This window comes from Bos javanicus, chromosome 22 (assembly GCF_032452875.1).
Source record: "Bos javanicus breed banteng chromosome 22, ARS-OSU_banteng_1.0, whole genome shotgun sequence".
Taxonomy (NCBI): domain Eukaryota; kingdom Metazoa; phylum Chordata; class Mammalia; order Artiodactyla; family Bovidae; genus Bos; species Bos javanicus.
The window spans coordinates 6,120,781-6,148,426 of NC_083889.1; the positions used below are offsets into that span (position 1 = coordinate 6,120,781).

Below are 27,646 nucleotides of genomic sequence, written 5' to 3' on the forward strand. Positions count from 1 at the left end.
CTGCATCGATTTACGTCCCCGCTCAGTGTGCATGGGTTCCCTTTTTTTCATACTCTCACCAACATACATTTCTTGTCTTTTTGGTAATAGGCTTTCTGACAGGTGTGTAGTGGTATCTCTTGTGGTTTTGATTTGCATTTCCCTGGTGATTAGGATATTTAACACCTTTTCATCTAACTGTTAGTATTTGTATGTTTTCTTTGGAAGAATGTCTAATCAGTTTGGATTGGGTTCCCTGGGAATTCACATAGAAGGAAATAACCAGACTCTACTTGTAGTAACAACTGAATCTGTAACACAGTGTTACAAATTAAAATTTGGGTACTTCTGCTTTACTCTCTATAATTTGTATGTGTGTGTGTATACATATAATGAGAAATACAAGCATTGTTACATAATAGTTACTTAATCTTGAACTGAAGTTTTCTATTAGGCTCTAAACTTTCATATCATTTAATTGAACGGTATCTTTAACAGCAAGGAATACTTTTTAAAAAATGATTACTGTTTGACAGGTACATCTGAGTCAAATTTTTTTAGTTTTGTGACCAAAAGAAAATAACACATTTGATGAGATGGTTAGCATCTTTGCAACTATGATATATAAGCTCAAGTTTAAGATTCTGTTTCTGAAAGAACCTAATTGTTTTTAATGATTGACTTATTAATAAACATTTTAAATTTAGGCTTAAATTTCTATTTTAAAGACTACTTTTATTTTTCCTTTATTTTAAAAATTTTATTTGAATAAAGGTTCAAGACCTTTATAGTTTGAGAATGTAGTAGCTTATTCCATTTTGAAATTTCATATTACATATCTTAACTATTTCAATTAAATATCTTTACTTGAGTGAAATTAATGTTTATCTGTATTTTCTGCTAATTGAAAAGACTGGTAGCTATAAGAAAGAATGAAGTGATTTGGGAAGACAATATTACCTCTTATAACAGGGTTTTAAAAACTTGAAACTTGTCAAGTAGTAGTCTGAGACATCTCTCTCTTTTTAACATAGTCATTGGGGTGTTTATTGATTTTCAGATTTAAAGCCTGAAGGAATGTAGTGACACGTTTCTAGTTATAAAATCAATGTAAAATATCACGAGGTGCCTGTCACTATGTCAAGCAGAATTTTTTAAAAATAAATGATTCTATTAAAAATGGGAATGGATCTAAGCAAACAGTGTAAGACCTCTCAGGTGAAATTATATATTTTCTGGAGAGACATTAAAGAAGATCTAAATGAAAGAGTTAAAGTGTATTTATGGATTGGATGGGTCAGTATTCTAAAGATATTAATTATCCCGAATTAATGTGTGGAATTAATGGACTTTCAGTCAAAACCCAACATGATTTTCTTGGTGGAATTGGCAAGCTTATTTTAAAATTTATGTGAATATGCAGAAGGGCAAATTATAAAACGCACAGTTTTAGAATGTTCTTTGAACTCAAGATTTTATTTGAAGCTCTACTTATAAAGTTTGCATATTATGGGAGGACATAAAGATTACTCAAGCAGAATAGAGTCCAGAAACAGATCTGCACTAATGAATCCTTAGTTTATGGTAGAGGTGGAACTGTACAGCAGTGGAGAAAGGAAAGCTAGTTGAAAACTAGTTGTTTCAGTAAATGGCAGGGAAACAATTATTTATATTAATACAGAGGCAATCAAGTTGAACCCTTATTTCTCATTATATAAGATAATTGATTCCAGGTGTATTACGTACCTAAATAATTAAAAGTTTAAGCTGTTAATTGTCATGAAGAAGAATATAATACCTTTATGACCTTGGGGCACTGAAAGATGTTTTTTAACTAGAAAAACTGCACTAACCCATAGCAAAGAATTGATGAATTAGGTTTATGTCAAGAATTTCTATTTAAAAAGTACCATTATGAGTGAAAAGAAGCTATGGAATGACAGTAGTTTATAAAGTCATATAACTGACAAAAGAACAGTATAAAGAACTTTATCAAATTAATTAGAGAAAATGTTCAAAGTACTTCAGCACACACTTAAGAGGAAGGTTAAAGACCAATAAATATATGAAAAGTGTTCAACATCAGAAGGCATCATGGAAATTCAGTTACTTTTGTTGGCAAAAAGCCTTTGGGAGTCCTAAATGTTGGTAATGTTACTAAGCAGCAAGAACTCTTAGGTAATGTGTCCACCATTTATATATCTCTGTAGTTAAGTTTATTTAGCTGACAGGACTGGTTAGTGGTAGTGGTGTGTTGTATGGGGGAAGATAGGGCTCCATGGTGGTTCAGGTGGCAAAGAATCTATCTACAGTGCAGGAGACCTAGATTCGATCCTTGGATCAGGAAGATCCTCTGGAGGAGAAAATGGCGACCCACTCCAATATTCTTGCCTGGAGAATTCCATGGACAGAGGAGCCTGGCGGGCTACAGTCCATGGGGTGCAAAGAGTTGGACACGACTGAACGACTAACACACACGGGCAGTAATGTATTATGTGCCCGAAAAAAGAAAAGTGACTGCTATTACTTGAAAGTGCTCAGTGAAATAAGAGAGTGCTGTGCTTTACAGTAGATAAGAGGGGAAACCCATAAGCACATTCAGTAAACTATTCATAGTGGTGGGTTAGAAACTGGGCCAGAAAATAGGATAGAAAAATGAATGGCAAATCAGATGGAGGAAGTGAACTGAAAGTCAAATAAAAATGGGTATATACTAGAGAGTTAAGGGAGTTTTGGGAGCCTTGCGTATCAGGATTGACTTGACCCTGGGGATAAAACAGGGCAAAAAGCATTCTTCATTCATGTTTAGTTTTTTTATTCTTTGAGTAGGTTTTCAGTAGAATCTTAATGAACTTGCTTGTTTGTTTGAACTCTGTAATTCTGCCTTCAGGTTTGGATCTCAAGAGGTATAGTTAAACTGGTCTTTAACTTTGGGGATACCACTTAAAGTTGACACTAGGTAGCTCTCTGGGAAGCTATCTAGATTGTATTTCATCTATTTAAAACACATTTATGAAATCAGTTATTTATTCAACGAATATTTTAGGGCTACTATGTACCAGGTGCTATGCTAGGTGTTGGAGATATGTGGTTTCCTTGTGGAAGTATTTATCTAGTGCGGTAAATATTAATCAAGTAAACTGATGTGAAATTGCATCTGTGGCAAGTGCTAGGGAGAAAAAAGTACACTGAACCTTTTTCTTTTCCCCCCTCAGAACAGCATCCCCTAGAATTGTGCTGAAGTTTGAAGGATGAATTATTTAGGCTAAGAGGGGAGATAGCAGTGATACAGAGGTAGGGAACTGGCAGTCTGAAGATGCTGAGGAGGGGACAGGGTGAGTCTGGAGGACTGAAAGATAGGTATATGGAAAGTAGGGAGATGGTAAAACGTGAGACAAGACTAGAGTTACGTAAGAGCTAAAGTACGTGTGGCTTTATATTAGGGTTCCTTCCATTTAATTTTAAGAGATGAAGCCCTTGAATAGTTCAGCAGAAGATTGCAATGTAATTACATTTGTATTTTGAAACATTCTTTGTTGAGAAACAGTATTTACGAATTGGGAATGAGATGGGCAAAATGGATGTAGGGGGTTGAGTTAGGGGCTGTTGCAGTAAGTAGTGTAGTTTAAAAATGATAGCTTAGATTTCAGTACTAGTATCAGAGTAGGAAAAGATTAGACAAATTTCAATGGTATTTAAATAGAAGGATCACTCTGGGATGACACCTAGATTTTTGGATTTTTCAATTTAGGTGGTAGATAGGAAACACTAAAAGCAGACAGTGTATGTGCTGGTTTTGAAGTTAGAGGGGTGGTGTCCAATCATAAGTCTAGTTGAATGTTGACTTTGAGATGCCTTTGTGACATTCAAGGGGGGAAAAACATGTAGATAGGGAGATAACATTGGCAGATTGTGAGCATACTGGCATACAGTCATACCCAGGTATGACTGACATCCCTTGGGGAAGAGTTAAGAGTTGGTAAGAGGATCTTGGGTAGAGGAGTCTGCCTGTACAGAAAGCAGAGAAGAGGACTGGAAATATAGGGTAAAAATTAGGAGACTGTTGTAGTTTTAAAAGCCAAAGAAAGAGAATGATTCAGCAAAGAGGGAGGAGAGGTCAAGAATTATGTAAAATGAAAAGTTTAAAATATCACGCAGAACAACTTTATAGAGCTGGAGCCCCATGTTTCTCAGTTTTCAAAACATGTTTATTATCCCTTGGGAGTCCTTTTTTTTTTTTTTAATCTGAAAAATTGTATTTAAAATTTAAAGCCCTGATTCTTGCTAAAATACTAGGCCTTCTGTCACTGAAATACTTTGACCAGTTTGGGGGCTGTTACTTGTGTAGTTTCTAATGGTGGTTCTCTACCGCCTATAGTTTGTTACTGTTGTTTATGAGCTCATTTTTTCTAAAGTTATTTTTGGTTTTTGCTTAAACTGTTAATCTAAGTTTTTGGACCTTGGTTTCAGTGTTAATTTCTTGATTTGGAGATTCCTGGTAAATATAGACTGTCATGCATGGTAGGAAGGTTAAGAGTTTACCTTTTTTATGGGAGTCTTTCTTCCCTTGAAAAGAGAAAGATTTAGCCATTTCTATTCTGGTGGCTACGTTTTTTTTCATCTCTAAAGTGGTAGTCTCTCCAGGGTCCCACCTTTAAGTACAATAAATATTTTGTTTCTAGTATTGGGGGATTTCTCTTTTAAAATTACCTCCCATACTTTCTTTGGAGCATGTGTAGCATTTCTAGCACTAGCTTAGATTTCCAGAATTGTTGCTGGAAAATAAATGTTGTTTTACTTTAAGTTCTGATTTTAAAATTCTTTTCCTATAGTCAGAAATTTCATTGCCTTTGTAGCATTCAATAATGGCAATTAGTTGATACTCCTTCAGAGAAAATGTTTATTTTCTGTGGATGATTTTAAGTTAGACTTTATGCTTGTTGTTCAGTCTCTCAGTCATGTCCTACTCTGTGACCCCATGGACTACAGCATTGCCAGGCTTCCCTGTCCTTCACCATCTCCTGGAGCTTGCTCGAACTTATGTCCTTCCAGTTGGTGATGTCATCCAACCATCTCACCCCTTTTCCTCCTGCCTTCAGTCTTTCCAGCATCAGGGTCGTTTCAACTCTTCACATCAGGTGGCCAAAGTGTATTGTAGCTTCAGCTTCAGCATCAGTCCTTCCAGTGAATATTCAGGACTGATTTCCTTTAGGATTGACTGGTTTGATCTCCTTATCATTAGTGTTTTGAAATTTGTGTTTTTTCATAATCATCTGTGAAACATAGTGATTCTTTTTTTTTATGATTAAATGTAAAAACTGGATTTACTTTTTGTGATTTCTTAAATTTTTCCTTAATATTTTTTTCCAGCTTTATTGAGATACAGTTGACAAAGTTGTGTGTATTTAATGTACATAATGATTTGAGAATGATTTGGGATATAGGCAAGAACACTGGAGTGGGTTGCCATTTCCTTCTCCAATGCATGAAAGTGAAAAGTGAAAGTGAAGTCACTCAGTCATGTCCGACTCCTCTCGACCCCATGGACTGCAGCCCACCAGACTCCTCCGTCCATGGGATTTTCCAGGCAAGAGTACTGGAGTGGGGTGCCATTGCCTTCTCCTGAGATATACATACACATTGTGAAATGATTATCACAATCATAGCACATCTGTCACCTCACATAGTTGGTTTTTTTTGTGTGTGTGTGTGAGAACTTTTAAGATTCCATCTTCTTTTAGCAAATTTCAAGTACATAATACAGTATTACTAAATATAGTCATCTTGCTGTACATTAGAGCCTTAGAACTTATTCATGTTTTAATTGAAGTTTGTAACCTTTGACCTGTGTCTTCCCATTTGTTCCATCCCCCATCCTCTGACATTCACCATTCTACTCTCTTTCTGAGTTAAACTTTTTTTTTAGTTCATATGTAAGTGATACTATTCAGATTTTTCTTTTTCTGCCTGGCTTATTTCACTTAGCATAAATGCCTTTCAAGTTTGTACATGGGTCACAAATCACCAGTGGCAAGGTTTCTTCTGTTTGTGGCCAAATGTTTCATTATATAAATGCATAATTATAAAATGTGTGTGTGTATACATGTTATTATTTACATTATAATATAACTACATTTTCATTATCCATTCATATAACAGACCCTTAGGTTGTTTACATATCTTGGATATTAGAAATAATGTTCCAGTGAACATGGAAGTAAGTGCTGATACATCTTCTGTATACTAATTTTGTCTCCTGTGGATATACAGTAGACCCTTGAACAATGCAGGTTTGAATTGCCCAAGTGTACTCATACACAAATTTTTTTTCATTGATAAATACAGTCTGCAGCTGGTTGAATCAGGTGCAGCTGGAACAGATGCAGAGGAACTGCAGATGTGGAGGAACCAAGTATCTTGGAGGGCTGACTTATTTTTCAGCTGCAGAACCTTGATGCCCCTAACCCGCATATTGTTCACAGGTCTACAGTGTACCCAGAAATAGGATCTCTGGATCACATACTAGTTCTATTTGAATATTTCAAAAGGAATCTCCACACTATTTTCCATAATGGCTTATGAATTTACATTCCCACCAGTAGTAAACCAAGGGTGACAGCATTTTTTACCTCGTCCTTTTGATAATAGCCATCCTCATAGATGTGAAGGGTATATCTCATTGTGGTTTTGAGTTGCGTTTCTCCAAATAGTGATGTTGAACACCTTTTCTTTTTCCTATTGGCCATTTGTGTGTCTCTGGGAAAATACCTTTTCAGGTTCTTTGAACCTTTTTTTAAGTCATATTTTGTATGAGTTTTTGGATTTTTTGTTTGCTTTTGAGTGGTATGAGTTCCTTATATATTATAGATAATAACCCCTTGTTAGATATATGGTTTGCGAACATTTTCTTTAATTCCATAGGTTACCTTTTCACATTGTGTATTCTTTCCTTTGTTGTACACAAGCCTTCTCATATATAGTCCTGCTCATTTACTCTTTACTTTTTTTGCCTGTGTTTTTGGCATCATATCTGAGAAGACCATTGCCAATGCCAATGTCAGGGAGCTTTTTTTTTTCCTCTATGCTTTCCTCTAGAAGTTTTATGGTTTCACATTATACATTGACGTCAGTAATCTATTTTGAGTTAGTTTTTTTGTATGGTGTAAGATAAGGGTCCAGTTTCATTCATGTAATATCCAGTTTTCTAACACCATTTGTTGAAGAGACTAGTCTTCCATCATTGTTTGTCCTTGATGCCCTTGCCAAAGGTTAGTTGACTGTAAAAATAGTTTTTTTCTGGGCTCTGTATTCTGTTCCAGTGTTCTCTCTCTCTCTCTTTTTTTTTTTTTGCTGGTAACATACTGTTTTGGTTACTGTAGTTCTGTAACATGGTTTGGAATCAGGGACTTTGATGCTTCCAGTTTTGTTCTTTCTCAAGTTTGCTTTAGCTATTCAAGGTCTGGGGATTCCATGAAAATTTTGGGTTATTTTTCTGATTGTGTGAAAAATAGTATTGGAATTTTTATAGGTATTGCATTGAATGTGTAGATTGCTCTGGGCAATATGGACTTCAAAATTTTTTTTTTCTTGGCGTATGGCTGATTTACAATGTTGTATATATGGACATTTTAACAATACTGATTTTTCTAATCCATGAGCATGGAGTATCTTTCCATTTGCTTTTGTCTTCATTTATCAGTGTCCTATACTTTTCAGTGTACAGGTCTTTCACCTCCTGGGTTAAATGTATTCCTAAGTATTTTACTGACTTTTTTTTTAAACATACTACTGTAAATGGTATTGCTTTCTTAATTATTTTCAGATAATTCATATTTAGTTTATAGAAATGCAACTGCTTTTTTAATGTTTTTCTTGAATCCTTGGTAAAGTTTTTAGAGTTTTCTGTATATAAGATCATGTCATTTGCAAACAATTTAAATTCTTCCTTCCCAATTTGGAAGCCCTTTATTCCTTTTTCTTATCTAATTGCTAAAGCTAGGACTTTAGTACTGTGCAGGTGAGAGTGAGCGTTCTTGTTTTGTTCTTGATCTTAAAAGGCTTTCACCATTTCACCATTGAGTATGATGCTAGCTATGGACTTGTCATATATGGCATTGATTATGTTGAGGTAAATTTCTTCTATACCTACTTTTTTAGTTGCGAAAGAATGTTGAATTTTATCAAATGCCTTTTTTGCATCTGTTGAGATGATTATATGATTTTAATCCTTCATTCTGTTAATATGGGATCACATTTATTAATTCTCGTATGTTGAAACATTCCTGACTCCCAGGGATAAATTCCAGTTAATTGTGGTGTGCTGAGTGCTAAGTCGCTTCAGTTGTGTCTGACTCTTTGTAACCCTGTGACCTGTAGCCTGCCAGGCTCCTCTGTCCATGCAATTCTCCAGGCAGGAATACTTGAGTGGGTTGACATGCCCTCCTAACTCAGGGATTGAACCTGCATCTCTTAGGTCTCCTGCATTGGCAGGCAGGTTCTTTACCACTAGCACCATTTTAAATCCATTTTAAATGGCAGTCCCTAATAATGGTGCATGATCCTCTTAATGTGCTGTTGATTTCAATTTGCTAGTATTTTCTTAAGGATTTTTGTATCTTTGTTCATCAGGGGCACTAGCCTGTAGTTTTCTTGTTGTGTTGTCTGACTTGGTTGTCAGGGTAATAATGGCCTTGTAAAATGATTTGGGAAGTGCTTTTTCTTTAATTTTTTTGAAAGAGTTTGAGATGGATTGGCATTAATTCTTTAACTGTTTGGTAGAATTTGCCAGTGAAGCCATCTGGTCCTAGACTTTTCTTCGAATTAGTAATCAAAAGCCCCCAACAGTCACCTTTCTTGTTATTGGTCTGTTCAGATTTTTAAAATTTCTTCCTGGTTCAGTCTTTGATATACGTTGTTTCTAAGAATCTGTCCATTTCTTCTGGGTTATCGAATTTGTTGGTATATAATTGTTAATAATAATCTTTTATGATCCTTTGTGTATTTGTGGTAGTAGTTATAATCTCTCCTGTTAGTTTTTTTTTTTATATAAATTTTTTTGCCTTAACATGTGGCATGTGGGATCTTAGTTCCCCAGCCAAGGATCAATCTTGTGCCCCCTGTATTGGAAGCTCAGAGTCTTAAGAACTGGACCACTGGGTAAGTCCTCTCCTCTTTCATTTCTGATTTTGTCTTCTTTTTTCTTTGTCTAGCCAAAAGTTTGTCAATTTTGCTTATCTTAAAAAGTAGAATAAAACTTTTTTCCTCTTTTTTTTTTTTTTAAGTCTATTGCATTCATTTATGCTCTGATCTTTATTTCTTTATATCTGCTCTTTGGGCATAATTTATTCTTTTTCTGGTTCCTTGAGGTATAAAGTTAGACTGTTTATTTGAGATCTGTTTTCTACTAATGTTGATATTTATTGCTATAAACTTCTCAGATTGCTTTTGCTGCATTTTGCTGTGTTTCCATTTGGGGGTGTCTCTTTTTTTTTGGACACATTGATTAAGGAAAATATTGTTCAGTTTCCACATATTAGTGTATTTCCTAGCCTTCTTATTATCACTAATTTCATACCGTTGTGCTCAGAAAAGACACTCAATATAATTTCAGTCTTAAATTTGTCAAGACCTGTTTTGTAACCTTACGTATAAAGTATGGATGTGAGAGTTGGAGTATAAAGCTGAGTGCCGAAGAATTGATGCTTTTGAATTGTGTTGGAAAAGACTCTTGAGAGTCCATTGGACTGCAAGGAGATCCAACCAGTCCATCCTGAAGGAAATCAGTCCTGAATATTCATTGGAAGGACTGATGCTGAAGCTGAAACTCCAATCCTTTGGCCACATGATGTAAAGAGCTGACTCATTTGTAAAGACCCTGATGCTTGGAAAGATTGAAGGCAGGAGGAGAAGGGGATGACAGAGGATGAGATGGTTGGATGGCATCATCGACTCAATGGACATGAGTTTGAGTAAACTCTAGGAGTTGGCGATGGGCAGGGAGGCCTGGTGTGTTGCAGTCCATGGGGTTGCAAAGAGTCAGACACGACTGAGCAACTGAACTGAACTGATATGAAGTATCCTGGAGAATGTTCTCTGTGCACTTGAGAGGACTGTATGTTCCATTGTTAAATGGAGTGTTTTCTGTTAGATTCATTTGGTCTAAAGTGTAGTTCAAGTCCACTATTTCCTTCTTTATATTCTCCTTCTCATCTGTTCTTTGAAAGTAGGGTATTAAAGCCCACTACTATTATTGCATTGCTATCTGTTTCATTTGTTGTATCTTGATGAATTGATTCCTTTATCTTTATATAATGAATGACCTTTTATCTCTGTTACAATTTTGGGGTTCTTTCTTTTTTGGTCTGATAAAAGTGTAGCCAATCTTGGTCTCTTCTGCTTTCCGTTTGTATAGAATATCTTTTTCCATCTCTTCACTTTAAATCAGGCTGTGTGTGTCCTTAAAGCTGAAGTGAGTTTCTGTTAGCATATATTTGGGTATTGCATTTTTAATATATTTATTTACTCTATGATTATCTCTATGATCATCTCACACGCTAGTAAAGTAATGCTTAAAATTCTCCAAGCCAGGCTTCGGCAATATGTGAATCGTGAACTTCCTGATGTTCAAGCTGGTTTTAGAAAAGGCAGAGGAACCAGAGACCAAATTGCCAACATCCACTGGATCATCGAAAAAGCAAGAGAGTTCCAGAAAACATCTATTTCTGCTTTATTGACTATGCCAAAGCCTTTGACTGTGTGGGTCACAATAAACTGTGGAAAATTCTTCAAGAGATGGGAATACCAGACCACCTGATCTGCCTCTTGAGAAATTTGTATGCAGGTCAGGAAGCAACAGTTAGAACTGGACATGGAACAACAGACTGGTTCCAAATAGGAAAAGGAGTACGTCAAAGATGTATATTGTCACCCTGTTTATTTAACTTATATGCAGAGTACATCATGAGAAATGCTGGGCTGGAAGAAGCACAAGCTGGAATTAAGATTGGCGGGAGAAATATCAACCTCACCTATACAGATGACACCACCCTTATGGCAGAAAGAGGAACTAAAAAACCTCTTGATGAAAGTGAAAGAGGAGAGTGAAAAAGTTGGCTTAAAGCTCAGCATTCAGAAAACGAAGATCATGGCATCTGGTCCCATCACTTCATGGCAAATAGATGGGGAAAGAGTGGAAACAGTGTCAGACTTTATTTTTGGGGGCTCCAAAATCACTGCAGATGGTGACTGCAGCCATGAAATTAAAAGATGCTTACTCCTTGGAAGGAAAGTTATGACCAACCTAGATAGCATGTTCAAAAGCAGAGACATTACTTTGCCAACAAAGGTCCGTCTAGTCAAGGCTATGGTTTTTCCAGTGGTCATGTATGGATGTGAGAGTTGGACTGTGAACAAAGTTGAGTGCTGAGGAATTGATGCTTTTGAACTGTGGTGTTGGAGAAGACTCTCGAGAGTCCCTTGGACTGCAAGGAGATCCAACCAGTCCATTCTAAAGGAGATCAGTCCTGGGTGTTCTTTGGAAGGAATGATGCTAAAGCTGAAACTCCAGTACTTTGGCCACCTCATGCGAAGAGTTGACTCATTGGAAAAGACTCTGATGCTGGGAGGGATTGGGGCAGGAGGAGAAGGGGACGACAGAGGATGAGATGGTTGGTTGGCATCACTGACTCGATGGACATGAGTCTGAGTGAACTCCGGGAGTTGGTGATGGACAGGGAGGCCTGGCGTGCTGCAGTTCATGGGGTCGCAAAGAGTCGGACACGACTCAGCGACTGAACTGAACTGAACTGATGATTAGTGAATTTAATATGTTTACATCGAAAGTAATTATTGATAGGTAGAGATGTTTGGATGGTGTTACCGATGCAATTGACATAAGTTTGAGTAGGCTCTGGGAGTTGGTGATAAACAGGGAAACCTGGCGTGCTGCTGTCCGTGGGGTTGCAAAGAGTCAGACGCAACTGAACTGACTGACTGAAAGATTTAACTACTGCCATCTTGTTAATTGTTTATGATTGTTTTGTAGTTCTTTTGTTCCTCTCTTCTCTTGCTATCTTCCTCTGTGATTTGATAGTTTTCCTTCGTGGTAGTCTTTCTTTCTGTATCTACTATAAGCTTTTGCTTTGTGACTACCCTGAGGTTTAAATAAAACATTTTATAACAGTCAACTTTAAGCCATTATGTCAGTTTTTTTATGTTTTGTATTTAACAAATTATTGAATGCAGATATTTTAATTTTTGTCTTTCAACCTTTATACTAGTTAAGTGATTTACACACCATTACACTACTAGAATATTCTGAATTTGCTTATGTCCATATCTTACCAGTGAGTTTATACTGTATATGTTTTTAAGTTGCTAATCACTGTCCTTTCATTTCAGCTTGTAGAACTCCCTTTAACATTTCTTATAAAGCAGGTCTGGTAGTGATGAACTCCTACAAATTTTCTTTCTCACTCTCTTTTTTTAGTTTGGGAATGTTTTTTTCTGATGGTTAGCTTTGCTGAGTATTCTTAGTTGGCAGTTTTTTTCTTCTAGCACTTTGAATCTATATACCTTATTCTGGTGCAGGGTTTCCACTGAGAAATCTGATAACCTTATGTGGGGTCTCATGTATGAGTTTCTTTCCTCTTACTGAGTTCTCTCTTTGTCTTTGATTTTTGATAGTTTTATTAGATTATCTCTCAGTGAAATCCTGTGTGAATTGAATATGTATTGGGGCATGTGAACACCACATGCCAGGATGACTCAATTTCTCTCCCCAGATTTGGGAAGGTTTTAGCCATTATTTCTTTAAATAACCTTCCTACCCCCATCTCTCCTACTAGAACTCCTATAATGCAATCATTACCCTTGATGATGGCCTATAGTTGGTGTAGGCTATTTTTCACTTTTCTTTTCCTTTGCTTTGATAATTTCAAGTAACCTTTCTTCTGGTTTTCAGATTCTTCTGCTAGTTCAAGTCTACTACTAATGTTCTCCACTGCATTTTCTTTTTTCATTTTATTAATTTAATTAGCTCCAGTATTTCTCTTTGGTGTTTTTTTTTTCTTTTAGTATACTTTCTGTCTCTGTTGAACTTCTTATTCTGTTCATGTGGTATTTCCTGATTTGTTGAGTTGTCTGTCTGGCTTCTCTTGTAGCTTGCTGAGCTTCCTTAAAACAATTACTATGAAGTCTTCATTGAGAAATAGATTTATTTCTCTGTGGTCAGTTACTGAAAAACAATTGTGTTCCTTTGGCATTGTCAAGTTTTCTTGATTTTTTTTTTTTTAACATTTCTTGTAGCCTTATTTTGTATAGTGTGTTAGTCACTCAGTCATGTCCAACTCTTTTTGACCCCATGGACTGTAGCCTACCAGGCTCCTCTGTCCACAGGATTCTCCAGGCAAGAATACTAGACTGGATTGCCATTCACTTCTCCAGGGGATCTTCCCAACCCAGGGATTGAACCTGCATCTCCTGTATTGCAGGCATATTCTTTACCATCTGAGCTACCTTTATGTCTGCCCATTTTATGGAATAATTTTGGTGGGGAAAGACCTTTACCTGTGGGTAAGTGCTAGAGTGACAGCTGGATAGACTGGCAGTTCTTACCCCGGGTAAGATCCGGGGGTGTAGTCTTCGTGCATTTCTAACAGCTGAGTTTAAGTGGAGACTGCACACTGCGGAGGTTCTCAATGGCCGAGGCTGCAAGTGTCCATGGGGCTTGTAAGGGCTACGGGGAACCTTCTGATCTTTTTTTCTCCCATGGCGAGGAGTTGTGGCCAAGGAAATCTTTCTTGGCACCCGGCCCAGCTCACCGGTGTCGTCCTCATTGTGGTGTTACTGGCTAATGCCCATGGAGTCACTACAGAGCTGTGAGCTAGAGCGCAGGCAATGGTGGCTCAGCTGCAGATCTGGGGCCCAGAGGCACTTGTCAAGCCAACCATGGAGCTGGGATCTGGAGCTCAGGAGTCTGCAGAGCTGGAATCTGAAGTGTAAGCACTTAACAGTGGTTCTGGGGTTCAAGAATATTTGTGGGACCGTGGTAGCCCTAGTCCTGGGGCAGTGCAGCAGCAAGTCTTTCTTGTTGAGGGCATAACAGCGTCTCCTCCAGGAGCCCTGTGGCAGTGATGACTTTTGCTGAAAGCTGTTGTCCTCTGTAGAGCAGGCCACTGGAGTCTGCTCTGATGAATACTTACAGGGTCCTCCTTTGTGAAACCTCTCATGGATATTGTTGTCCTCAGTCAAAAAGCCTGCCTCGGTCCACCACAGAGCAGACCATGGGGACTGCAGGGGTACCTGCCACGTGGCTGATCCTGTTGTCTCCAGATGCCTCAGCTAAGCCTGTCACCCCAGTGATCCTTCTTCCGTCTGTGTGGTTGCTCTCCATCCTTTGCTTCATTGTGCTGCTGTAGGATCTCAGTTCTACTTGAGCTTCCCGTAAATATTTTCCTTTGTGGATAGCTGTCTGTTATTTTTTATTGGGGGTATGAAGGCTGCTGTCACCTACTGTGCCATCTTTTCAAAGCCACCTCTCAAGATACTTTTTGTCTTGTTACTAATTTCCTTTGCATCTTTAACTTTTTAAATATTTAGCTTATTTTTAATTTGACATTCAAAAACTCAAATAGTGCTTTTACCATACTTTATTTCACAGTAATAGTAACAGTAGCCTCTGGGTGCTTTAGGGACATTATATTGTTTATTTATCAAAGCCGCCTTATTGACATGGGTACAGTTGTTATTCCTTTTTTACAGAGGAAGAAACTGGACCACAGAGAATGGTCTAGCCAAGGTCACATAGCTAGTAAGTGTGGAAACAGGATATCCAAACTTAGGCAGTATGATTCTAACATTTGTACTATAAACCTCCCTTTCAGGCTGTGTGGCTTATCTTACTTCTGAAGTTATTCTTATGTCTGTTGGTATTAGTTCTTCCATTGGTTGATTTTGATGCTTAGTTTTCATATTGCTTATTTTTCTCATGTTTGATTTTTGGATGTGTGCTTATTTTATATTAGATCAAGTCTGTCTTAAAATATTACAGTATTTTGTTTCTAGTGATCGTGTGTTGGAAAGTCATGAGTTGCTGTTGGGAAGGATATATCAAGCTGACTTTGGATATGAGGTTTTCCTATTCATCTGGGAAGCATTGTTCCACTCTTTGAATTACTTGGCTGTGTGTGTTGGAAATACCCCTGAGGCCCACTTCCTTGTTTGGCAGTGGTCGTCTAAGGGGATCCACCTGCCTAGCAGTTCCTATTGCTCATTACCCTGAGGTTGATGCAGGATTTTCTCTTGCTTCTCTCCCGCCCTCAACAACTTTATATTAAACATGAACCATCCTGAATATTGCCTCTTCAACTCTTCCCCCTTCCAACACCCAAGCGTGCACACATGTACACAACACACACACCATAGTTTGCAGTTACTTCAGGTTGCAGTTTGGACTGTGGTTTCTTCCATCTCATTTCTTGTTGTTGTTATTTTGTCTTTCATTGATCAAAATTCTCATTCGTTAAGGTCATGTTCTTATTTTACAGTACAGTTACGGTTCATCTCTGGTTATTTATAACTTAACTCTTTATTTCTGTGATTTTTAGAGTTATAGTTGTTCAGTCGCTAACTTGTGTCCAGCTCTTTGCAACCCTATGAACTGCAGCACGCCAGGCTTCCCTGTCCTTCACTGTCTCCTGGAATTTACTCACATACATGTGCATTGAGCTGGTGATGCTATGTAACCATCTCATCCTCTGCCACCTTTCTCCTTTTGCTTTCAATCTTTCCCAGCAGCAAGGTCTCTTCCAATGAGTCAGTTCTTCACATCAGGTGGCCAAGGAATTGGAGCTTCAACGTCTGTTCTTCCAATACATATTCAGGGTTAATTTTCTTTAGTATTGACTGATTTGATCCCAAGGGACTCTCAAGAGTCTTCTCCAGCACCACAAATTAAAAGCACCAATTCCTTGGTGCTCAGCCTTCTTTATGATTCAGTTCTCATATACATTCGTTACCTGACTACCTGGAAAAACCATAGCTTTGACCATACAGACCTTTGTCGATAAAGTACTGTCTCTGCTTTTTTTAATACCTGTCTGGATTTGTCATAGCTTTCCTTCCAAGGAACAGGCTTGCATCTTTTAATTTTGTGACTGCAGTCACCATCTACAGTTATTTTGGAGCCCAAGAAAATAAAATCCGTCACTGTAATCACTTTTTCCCCCTTTTGTTTGCCATGGGGCCATGTGCCATGATGTTAGTTTTTTGAATGTAGAGTTTTAAGCCGGCTTTTTCCCCTCTCCTCTTTCACCCTCATCAAGAGACTTTTTAGTTCCTCTTTCTTCCATTAGAGTGGTGTTACCTGCATATCTGAAGTTGTTGATACTTCTCCTGGCAATCTTGATTCCAGCTTACGATTCATCCAGCGAAGCATTTTGCATGCTGTATTCTGCATATAAGATAAATAAGCAGGAATTGAAAGCAATTATATTGAATGTACAAGCTTCATTTTGGTGCTGTATTCTGTTAATGGTTTTTAGTCTTTTGAGAGTCATTGACATCTTTGAAGATTTGGTAAATTTTATGTACCATCACATTTTTTGTTCAGATGCATAGCTGTGTACCATCTGTACCCCAAGCAATGGCCAAATGTTAATTTGATCATTACTAGTTTTGTAGACTTGTTTTTCGGGGGAGAATGGGCTTTTTTTTTTTTTTTTTTTAGTTATTTTTAGAGGTATAAGCCAATTTCTTAGAAAATAATCTATTGTTCAGGTTTGAGGGAAATTGTTATGAAAGATATATTTATATAGCCATAGATTTATGTATAAAGAGTTAAATATAAAGTATAGTATTAGAAAGCTAGAGCTATTTCTTTCTAGTAAACCAAGTTTTATAACATTTCTTTTTTTCCTATTTTCTCTAGGTTTAACTATAGATCAACACATCATCTTGCGTCTCATGGGTTTTATGAATTTTTAAATTGGTTTGATGAAAGAGCATGGTATCCACTAGGAAGAATAGTAGGTGGTACTGTAAGTATATATGCAGTTACTCATGTTAATCTTAAATTTTTTCAGTGATTTGAGTAAATCATTCATCACTAAGGTGATGGCAATTCTTAAAAGTTTTATATAGTTAAATGATACGTTTTCTCTGGCTAATTATCTGTTATTTAATTTGTTAAATCTCTTTTCTTAATACTCTTCTTCACATACCCCCACCCCCCAGGCTGTTTTGGGGTTATCTCATACTAGCCATTATTTCTGACAAGTGGTGGAGATTAGGAGGAGAAGCTCTTGTCACACTCTTAAGTTCAGGTTACTTGTGTTTTTGTTTTGTTCTATAGAAGCTTTATTGAAAAAAACATTTTGGAAGGAAATAAAAATGTAGAACAATCAGATAATTCTAATTTTCCTGGTCCTAAATCTGTCTCAGATTACTCCAGGTATTGTTCATAATTTATGGGAAATCAGAATGTCCAGAAGATGATAGAAAGGAAAATGTTTTTAGGATTTGGGATGTAAGGAGAATGGTTTGAGAGAAAATGAAAGACAAGGCACCTACTGGAGAAACATATACATTTAATATTTTTTTCTTGATCACTTTTGTCAGAGGTTTATCAATTTTAGTAGATTCTTTAACCCATTAAACTTTGTTGATTATTGAATATTTGTGTGTTACCTTCCGTTTGTTTCCTTCCTCCTACTTTCTTGAGTTTGATGTTTTTATCTAGTTTCCTGATGTAGTTTGCTCAATAATTTTCAACTTCTTTGTTACTAATGTATTTGTTTTGAAGCTCCAAATTGCCTCATGATCACTGTTTTAGCCACATTGCTTAAGTTTTGATATGCAGTGTTTTCATTGTCATTCAAGTCAAAATGTATTTTAACTTCTGTTATAATTTTCTCTTATTCATGAGTTACTTAGGACTGTATTTAACTTTTAAACATTAGAGAATTTCCTCCTCATCTTATTTTGCTTTTTACTTCAAATATATTAATGTTAGAAAACAAATTCTATAATTTTAATCCTTTGAAATTTATTGAAACATGATTTGTGGCCCCAGGATATAGCCAAATTTTATAAATGTTCCCTCTTTGTTTGGAAGGAATATGTTCTCCATGATAGTGAGATGTTATATTTATAAAATCTGGCACATCTTTTTATCTTTGTAAATAGGGATAATGATACAGAAGAATAGTCATGATAGCCTCTGAGGCTTATTAGAAACGTATTGAATGGTGAAAGATGTGGTAGATGACTATTATCTGTACTGCTTGTGGTGTGAATGCTGTCATATATTTTATTGTACTAATCTTTGATTACTGTAGTTTGTTTCCTGCTATGTTTATAACTTTTTATCTTGAATTCACCCTCAGTTAAGGCTGGTTTTCTGAGATTCCTGGTGTCCTGGTATTTGGAACCATCCTTACAATAATCTTTTTCACTTCCTTTTTCTGGAGCCCTCAGAAGTTTAGGACTGTTTTTGCAGGTTGTTTCTCAGTCTAAGTTTCTTATATGTGAAGTTGTTATAAATGTGGAGAGGGCTTCCCTGGTAACTCAGTGGTAAAGAACCCTCCTGCCAGTGTAGGAGATAATAGGTTGGATCCCTGGGTTGGGAAGGTCCCCTGGAGAAGCAAATGGGAACCCACTCCAGTATTCTTGCCTGGAGAATCCCATGGACAGAGGAGCCTGGTGGGCTACAGTCCATGGGGTTGCAAAGAGTCGGACATGACTTAGTGACTGAGCTTGCATGTGTAAATGTGGGACCCATACTCACCCATGTGGTGAATGAGTTATTTCTTGTTTTGTTTCTACTTAAAGATTTGGACGTAAGGCAGAAGTTGCTTACTGTTTCATTTGATGGGTGGGTAGAATTCATCTAGTTTCATAAACGGGCCCTGGGTTTGTGCTGGGAATTAGGCCTTTTCTTTAATCTCAGTGGTGAGCAATAACTATCCCCCAACCACCTCAAGTACCTAAAGTATATATTAGGGCCTCAAGTGTTTTCGTTTTTTTTTTTTTTTAAAGACTTCTGAAATACCAGTGCCTAGTTTGAAATGCTTCTTTATGTTTGGAACCTGAAGGATTCCCTTCCAGGTTCTCTTTCTTTTAAGGTTAAACATGCCTATTTTGTTGTTGAGTGGTTTTGTTTGTCTAGAATACCTTGATCTTTTCATCTAATACTTCTATGTGTTATTTTGTATGTCAGTTCAGTCTACCATATTTAGATATTTTCAGATTTATTTCCATTAAAAAAAAATATTGCCAGGAAAACTATTCATTTGGGACCTGGTATTGTATATGTAATGGAACAAAATTTTAATTTTTAAGAATGGTGATGATTGCCATACTTTTTCCCCTTTCCTTATCCCACTCTCCTTCCATGCGTTCAGTAGATATTGTGCATCTATTTTATGCCTATCATTGTTATTTGGATGCTGGGGAAATTGTTCATGTTATTCTGGAGCTTGTATTCTGTGAGAGTGTTCATTTATTTATTTATTTTTGGACATGCTGTGCAGCATGTGGGATCTTAGTTGCCCAACCAGGGATTGAACCCATGCTCCCTGCATTGGAAGTGCGAACTCTTAACCACTGGATCACCAGGAAAGTCCCCAAGGGTATTTACTTAATAGATTGTAAGTAAATAAGTAAAATAAATACTATGTGAAATGGTGATAAGTGCTCTGGAGAAAAAGCAAAGGAGTTGGTTTAAAGACCATGGGCAGTTTGCAAATAGTATGGCTCAGAAAATAAATTTATAACATTCTTTGTAGTTTCAGTGATGGAGAAAGAAAAAATCTTTTAGGATGTAGCTAAGGATGAAAGTGTAAATACACATTTTAATCACAAATAGCTCAGAATTAATGTCCTGTTTATTGTTCATTGAATCTTAAATGTTTCATGTTCCTCCTTTGGGGAGAGGTTGAAGAGTACAGCTGTTAACTAGGCCTATTCTAGTTGATTTGCTTTCCATTGTTAAGTATTTTAAGAAGTGTAAAAATGTCAACCTTCGAGGAGTTCCAAAATATTATATTTGAATTCACTAACTAGTCCTCCTTTTCCTAGCTAGAATTGTTCACTTTCCAGATCTTGACTTTGAAGGGAGGAAGAAATTATTTATAAATATCACTTAAATAATAACTGCACATAAATTTTTTTCATCTTCTGTTTGTTTCTCAATCCCTTAAACACAAGTATGGGCAAAATTGTTAAAACCCCATACATAAGGATGTGTTAGATAGAACCCTGTTTACAGAGAAAGAGTTAGTGGGGACAATTATAAAGTTACTCAGTGTTCCATCATTAAACATCTTCACTTTTAATACTTCATTCAGTCTGATCTTTCTTCTTTTGCTTAAATATATATCTCTGCATATGAGAATTTTTTGTGTCCAGTTGAAAAAGAACATTTAATTTTGTAGTATGTAAAGAAGGCAAACTGTTGTGAGAGCTTATTCTCAACCTAATTACGTAATAATAAAGAGCTTAGTGTTTTCAGCTACCTCCTTATATTTGTAATTACATTTTCCTTTTTTTTTTTCATAGGTTTACCCAGGGTTGATGATAACAGCTGGCCTTATCCATTGGATTTTAAATACGTTGAACATAACAGTTCACATCAGAGATGTATGTGTGTTCCTTGCACCAACTTTCAGCGGCCTTACGTCTATATCTACTTTCCTGCTTACCAGAGAACTGTGGAACCAAGGAGCAGGGCTGTTAGCCGCTTGCTTCATTGCCATTGTGCCAGGCTACATTTCTCGCTCAGTAGCTGGGTCCTTTGATAATGAAGGCATCGCTATTTTTGCACTTCAGTTCACATATTACTTGTGGGTAAGTAACACTTGATGTTTTGTTATCATTAATACCCATGAACTTTCTACTGAAAGTTGTTATTATAGTTGCATGCGGAAAACTGTTACTGTTCATGACAAATAAGTCACAGCTCCAATAAAAGAGGCTATTGGAAAATAAGCTGTTGATTTTTTTGTTGTTGTTTCTTTACTAGTGGAGAGAGAGGTCAAAAATACTTAAGAAAGCTGAAGTGGGGTTCAGTGGCTTAGGATGTTGAATTCTGTGTGTGAAATTTGCATTATTTTACTGTTGCCAAGTTATTTCTTCTTTCCCTATCTGTATACCTTCTGTTTCTTTTTCTTGTCTTGCTTTATTAACTAGTACTTCCAATATGATGTTGAAGAGGTGTAGTAAGATGATCCTCACCTGGTTCCTTTTCTTAGTGGGAAATCTTTGAGTTTCTCACTATTAAACATGTTGGTTATATGTTTTTTTGATCTTATTTATCAAGTTGAAGATCCACTTTAGTTTGTTGAGTTTATCATGAGTGGATGTTGGATTTTGTCAAATGCTTTTTCTCTACTGATACGTGATTGATTGATGAACAACACAGGTTTGAACTGTGCAGATCCATTTATACATATATATTGTTTTCTATTAAATACATACTACAGTACTTCACAATTTGGTTGAATCCATAGATCTGGACCCAAGGATTATGTAAGGTCCCTACTATAAAGTTATATGTGGATTTTCTTATGCCAAGGAGGTAGTCACTGCTACAACCTCTGCCTTGTTCAAGGGTCAATTATAGTTACATATAGTTGTAACTATATGTAAATTCTTTGACCTTTTGATGTCATGAATACATTATTTTCAAATGTTGAACCAGTGTTTCATACCTGGGATAAATCTCACTTGGTCATGCTATATAATTCTTAAAATATCTTGTTAGACTTGATTTCCTAATATCTTGTTGAGGATTTTGTTTCTAATGAGAGAGATAATGGTCTGTAGTTTTTTTTTTTCTTATAGTGTCTTTGGTTTTAGTATTGGTTCTAGCCTTGTAGAACGAGTTAGGAAGTATTTCCTCTGCTTCTATTTCCAGAAAGAGATCGTAGAAAATTATTATTTTTATTTATTCTTTTTTAATCATTTGGTAGAATTTACGAGTGACCTGCCCCTTGGCCTGGTGCTTTCTGTTTTGGAATGTTATTATTTATTTATTCCATTTCTTTAATAGAGATCTAACCAGATTTTCTATTTCTTTTTGTTTGAGTATTAGCAGATTTTGCCTTTCAAGAAATTGGTTCATTTCGTTTAGGTTATCAAGTTTTTGGACAAAGAGTTGTTCATTGTATTTCTTTATTATCCTTTCAATGAATGTCCAGGGGATCTGTAGTGATGTTCCTTCTTCCATTTCCAGTATTAGTATTTGTGTCTTCTTTTTTTGTTATTAACCTGGCCTAGAGGTTTATTGATTTTTGTTCAGCTTTCAAAGAACCAGTTTTTGGCTTTATTGATTTTCTTTATAAATTTCCTGTTTTCAATTTCATTGATTTCTGCCCTGGTTCTTAATTCTGCTTTCTTTGGATTTAAATTACCCTTCTTTTTCTAGGTTCCTAAGGTGGAAACTTAGATAATCGTCTTAGATCTATCTTTTCTACTGTTTACATTCAGTGCTATAAATGTCCATACTAGCATTGCTTTTTGCTGCATCCCATAAATTTTGATCAGTTGTGTTTTCATTTTTATTTAGCACTATTTTGAAATTTCTCTTGAGGTTTTTGACTTTTGAACGTGCTTATTTAAAGGTATGTTGTTTAACTTCCATGTATTTTGAGACTTTCTAGTTATTTTTCTATTAGTGATTTTTTGTTTGATTTCATTGTGGGCTGAGAATTTATATTATATGACTTTTATTCTATTAAATTTGTTAGGATGTGTTTTATGGCCCACATGTTGTTTATCTTGGTGAATATTCCATGCTGACTTGAGAAGAATATGTATTCTTCCATTACTGGATGAATTTATCTTTAGATGCCCACCATAGCCAGTATCCAGTTCATTGGTGGTGGTGTTGAGTTTTAGCTCTATCCGTCTGTCTGAGAGAAGGGTTTTAAGTCTCCAATTATGATAGTGGATTTATCCAATTATACTTGTGGCTCTGTCAGTTTTTCCTCATGTAGTTTGATAAACCTGTTGTTTGACATGCACACTTGAAGAATTGTTTTGCTGTCTTTGAGAATTAACCCCTTTATCATTATATAATGTACTTCTTGATCTCTGATAGCTTTCCTTGCTTTGAGGTAGGCTTTATTATATGTATCTTTATCAGTTCATTTCACTCAGTCATGACCAACTCTTTGCAACCCTGTGGACTGCAGTACACCAGGCTTCCCTGTCCATCACCAACTCCCAGAGCTTGCTCAAATTCATGTCCATCGAGTTGGTGATGCCATCCAACCATCTCGTCCTCTGCCGTCCCCATCTCCTCCTGCGTTCAGTCTTTCCTAGCATCAGGGTTTTTTCTAATGAGTCAGTTCTTTGCATCAAGTGGCCAAAGGATTGGAGCTTCAGCATCATTTTTTCCAATGAATGTTTAGGACTGATTTCCTTTAGGATGGACTGGTTTGATCTCCTTGCAGTCCAATGGACCCTCAAGAATCTTCTCCAACACCACAGTTCAAAAGCATCAATTCTTTGGTGCTCAGCTTTCTTTATAGTCCAACTCTCACATCCATAATGACTACTGGAAAAACCATAGCTTTGACTAGATGGACCTTTGTCAGCAAAGTAATGTCTCTGCTTTTTGATATGCTGTCTGATGGAGCAAGTATCTTAATTTCATGGCTACAGTCACTGTCTGCAGTGATTTTGGAACCCAAGAAAATAAAGTCTGTCACTATTTCCATTGTTTTCCCATCTATTTGCCATGAGGTGATCGGACTGGATGCCATGATCTTCGTTTTTTGAATGTTGAGTTTTAAGCCAGCTTTTTCACTCTCCTTTTTCCCTGTCATCAAGAGGCTCTTTAGTTCTTTGCTTTCTGCCATAAGGGTGGTGTCATCTGCATATCTGAGGTTAGTGATATTTCTCCTGGCAATCTTGATTCCAACTTGTGCTTCATTCACCCCAACATTTTGAATGACGTGCTCTGTATATAAGTATCTTTATATATACTTCAAAATTTTTTAAATCTTTAAAAAAATTATTTATTTCTGGCTGCACTGGATCTCCATTGTGGCACACAGTACTCTTCATTGCTGCATGTGAGTTTTCTTTAGTTGTGGTATGTGGCCTTCTTGCAGAGCACGAGATCTAGGATGGGCAGGCTTCAGTAGTTGTGGCACTTGGGTTCAGTGGGATCTTAGTTCCCAAACCAGGGGTCGAACCTATGTCCCCTGCATTGACAGGTGAATTTTTAACCACTGGACAACCAGGTGAGGCCCTGTATCTTTATATTCAAAGTGGGTTTCTTGTAGACAACATATAGTTGGGTCTTGGTTTTTGATGCACCCTGACAATTTGTTTTTTAATTTGTGCATTTAGACCATTGACATTCAAAGTGATTCTTAACTGTAGTTGGTTTAATATTTACCCCACATGTTACTGTTTTCTGTTTGGTACTCTGTTCTCTATTCTTTTTCTGCCTTTTGTGGTTTGAACCGTGCATTTCTTGTGTTCTGCTTTCTCTCTTTCTGGCACATCAGTTATGCTTTTTTAAACTGTTTATAGTGGTTGCCATAGAGTTTGCAGCAGACATACACAGCTGATTCAAGTTCACTTTCAAAGAATACTATACAGGCATACCTCGTTTTAATGCATTTCACAAATACTGCATTTTTACAAATTGAAGGCTTGTGACAACCCTGCATCAAGTGAGTCTGTCAGCACTAGACATTTGCTCTCTTCATGCCTGTCATATTTTGGCTTTTCTCACAATATTTCAAACTTTTTCATTATTATATTTGTTACAGTGATCTGTAATCAGATTTTTTATGTTACCCTGGCAAAACGATTATAACTCCCTAAAGGTTCAGGTGATTGTTAGCATTTTTTCGCAATAAAGTATTCTTTATAAAGTATTATGTGTTATTTTATTAAACATAATGTACTCTTAATATTGAGGACTTTCCAGGTGGCTCAGTGCTAAAGAATCGACCTGCCAGTGCAGGAGTTGCAGGTTCGACCCTTGGGTCGGGAAGATCCCCTGGAGAAGGAAATGGCAACCCACTCCAGTATTCTTGTGTGGGAAATCCCATGGACAGAAGAGCCTGGTGGGCTACAGTCCATGGGGATAGCAAAAGAAACGTGACTTAGCAACTAAACAACTCATAATCGACTCCAGCTTAGTGTAAACATATCTTTTATATGCCTTGGGAAGCAAATTTGTGTGAGTGGCTTTACTACAATATTCAGTTTATTGTAGTGGTCTGGAACTAAACCTGCAATATATCTGAACTCTGCGTGTGCCACTTTATAGGCAGTGTGAGTACTTTATAGTAACAAAATAATCCCTGTATCATTACTGTCATGACATTCATATGTAATACATACATAATAGATTACATTGTTGGTATTATTATTTTCAATAAACTTATCTGTTGAATCAATTAAGAATAAGAAAACTAAAAGTTTTTAATTTCCCTTCACTTATTCTTTGATGCTATTCCTTTCTTTAGATGCAGATCTAGGTTATTTTCCTTCTTAAAAAACTTCTAGCTTTTATTGCAGGACAAGTCTGCTGTCAACAGATTTCCTCAATTTTCATTTATCTGAGAAAGTCTTGAAGCATAATTTCACCAGGCCCAAATTTCTAGATTGTTTTTTTCTTTCTTTCCTTTCTCAGTTCTTACATATTTCACTCTAATCTCATCTTGCTTGCATGATTTTTGAATAGAGGTCATGTGATCGTTATCCTTGTCCTTCTAGAAGTAAGGTGTCTTTACCTCTGGCTTCTTTTAGGGTTTTTTCATTATTGTTGATTTTCTGTAGTTTGAAAAAGATATGCCTAGGTGTGGTTGGTTCTTTTGGCATTTATTGCTTAACATTTGAGCTTTCTGAATCTGTAGTTTGGTTTCTGACTTTATTTAGGGGAAATGATCAGTTGTTATTGTGTCAAATATTCTATTCTTTCTCTCCTCTCCTGGTACTCTCATTACATGTATGCTATATCTTTTGAGGTCTTTTAACTAATACGTAGTGTTTAACATATATAAGTATATATTTTGACAATATGTATGACTGAATCTTGATAGTATAATGCCAAGTGGAAAAATAAATTGAGGTAGAATACACACAGTAATTTTAAGTAGTACAGAGTATATTGTCAGTTTATACTTATTTATAATGAAAGTATAAAAATATGGCATTTATCCATCATATATACCAACTTTATGATAGTGGTTACTCTTGAGTATGGGTGAGTGATACTGAGGAAGGAAGTGTGAAGGGGGAGGTTCAACTATGTTAAAAACTTTTTTTTAATAAAATCATCCAGAGCAAATATGTTTTATTTGCATTTGGAAGTCTGGATGGCTATTTTTCTCTGCTCTTCTATATGTTTGAAACCTTTTGTGATAAATCTTTAAAATAATATATTCTATCTGTCGGGAATTTAAAAACATAGAAAATTAATATAAAGAAACCATCACCTGGGTATTACTGTCATTTGCATTTTGTCATAGTTTAAAATTTTTTCATGCTTTTATGAAATGCAAAAGTGTTACTGTTTAAATAGTTTTTTTATTCTTTTAAAAATAGCATGAGTCAACCATTGCAGTAGTGCCTTAACTGGCATGTTAATTACCTTTCATCATTTAAAAATTTAAGAAATTGAGACAAAATTCATGACATAAATTTACTTTCAGCCATTCTAAAGCGTACAGTTCAGTGGCTTTTAGTATCTTCTGTTTACTTGCAGAACATTTTATACCCCCTAAGGAAATCTTGAACCTCCCCCTTCCTTATTTTTTAGTTTCTGTTTGAAGACTTATTATTCTGGACATTTCATGTAGGTAAAATCCACATTAAAAAATGCATTCACTTAGCATAATCTTTGGTATTTTTGACATGTATCAGTATTTCTTTTTTGTGGCTGAATAACCCATTGAATTGCATTGTATTATATTGTATGGCTTCCCTGATGGCTCAGATGGTAAAGAATCTGCCTCCAACACAGGAGACCTGGGTTTGATCCCCAGGTTGGGAAGATCCTTTGGAGAAGGGAATGGCAACCCACACCACAATTCTTGCCTGGAGAATTCCATGGACAGAGGAGCCTGGTGGGCTACAGTCCATGGGGTCTCAAAAGAGTTGGACACGATTGAGCGAGTAACACTTTCCCTTGCAACCCATTGTATATATACCACATGTTTAAAATCCATTAGTGGATGGACATTGAGTAGTTTTCAAGTATTAACTATTAGGGGTAATACTGCCGGTGCACATTTGGGTACTCGTTTTTGTGTGAACATATATATATTTTCATTTCTCTTCCATATATATGTAAGAGTGAAATTGGGGGATTTGCCAGACTATTTCCTGCAGTGGTTTCCCCCTTTTACATTTCCACTGGTAGTGTATGAGAATTTTAATTTCTCCTGATCCTCACCAAAACTTCCCCCCACTCACCCAGTTTTTTTCATTTGTTTTACTTGACTATTGGTATGAAATGGTATCTCATGGTTGTTGCTTTGGGTTTTTTGTGTGTTTTTTAAAATTGTGGTAAAATATATGTAACATAAAATATGCCATCTTAACTATTAGAGTTCAGTAGTGTTTAACATTCAGTAGATTTATAATGTTATACAGTCGTCACCACCATCCATCGCCATCGTTTTCCATAACTGCCCATTTT

The 27,646-nt window shown here is 36.4% G+C and overlaps 1 protein-coding gene across 1 annotated transcript in view; it reads left to right on the forward strand.

Annotated features, from left to right (window-relative positions):
- STT3B (STT3 oligosaccharyltransferase complex catalytic subunit B) overlaps positions 1–27,646 on the forward strand; it is a 103,203-nt gene that overhangs the window by 39,538 nt on the left and 36,019 nt on the right. The window contains exons 2-3 of the mRNA XM_061395730.1: positions 16,907–17,015; positions 20,536–20,823. Of these exons, the coding sequence (XP_061251714.1) occupies positions 16,907–17,015; positions 20,536–20,823 (397 nt within the window). The remainder of the gene's footprint in view (positions 1–16,906; positions 17,016–20,535; positions 20,824–27,646) is intronic.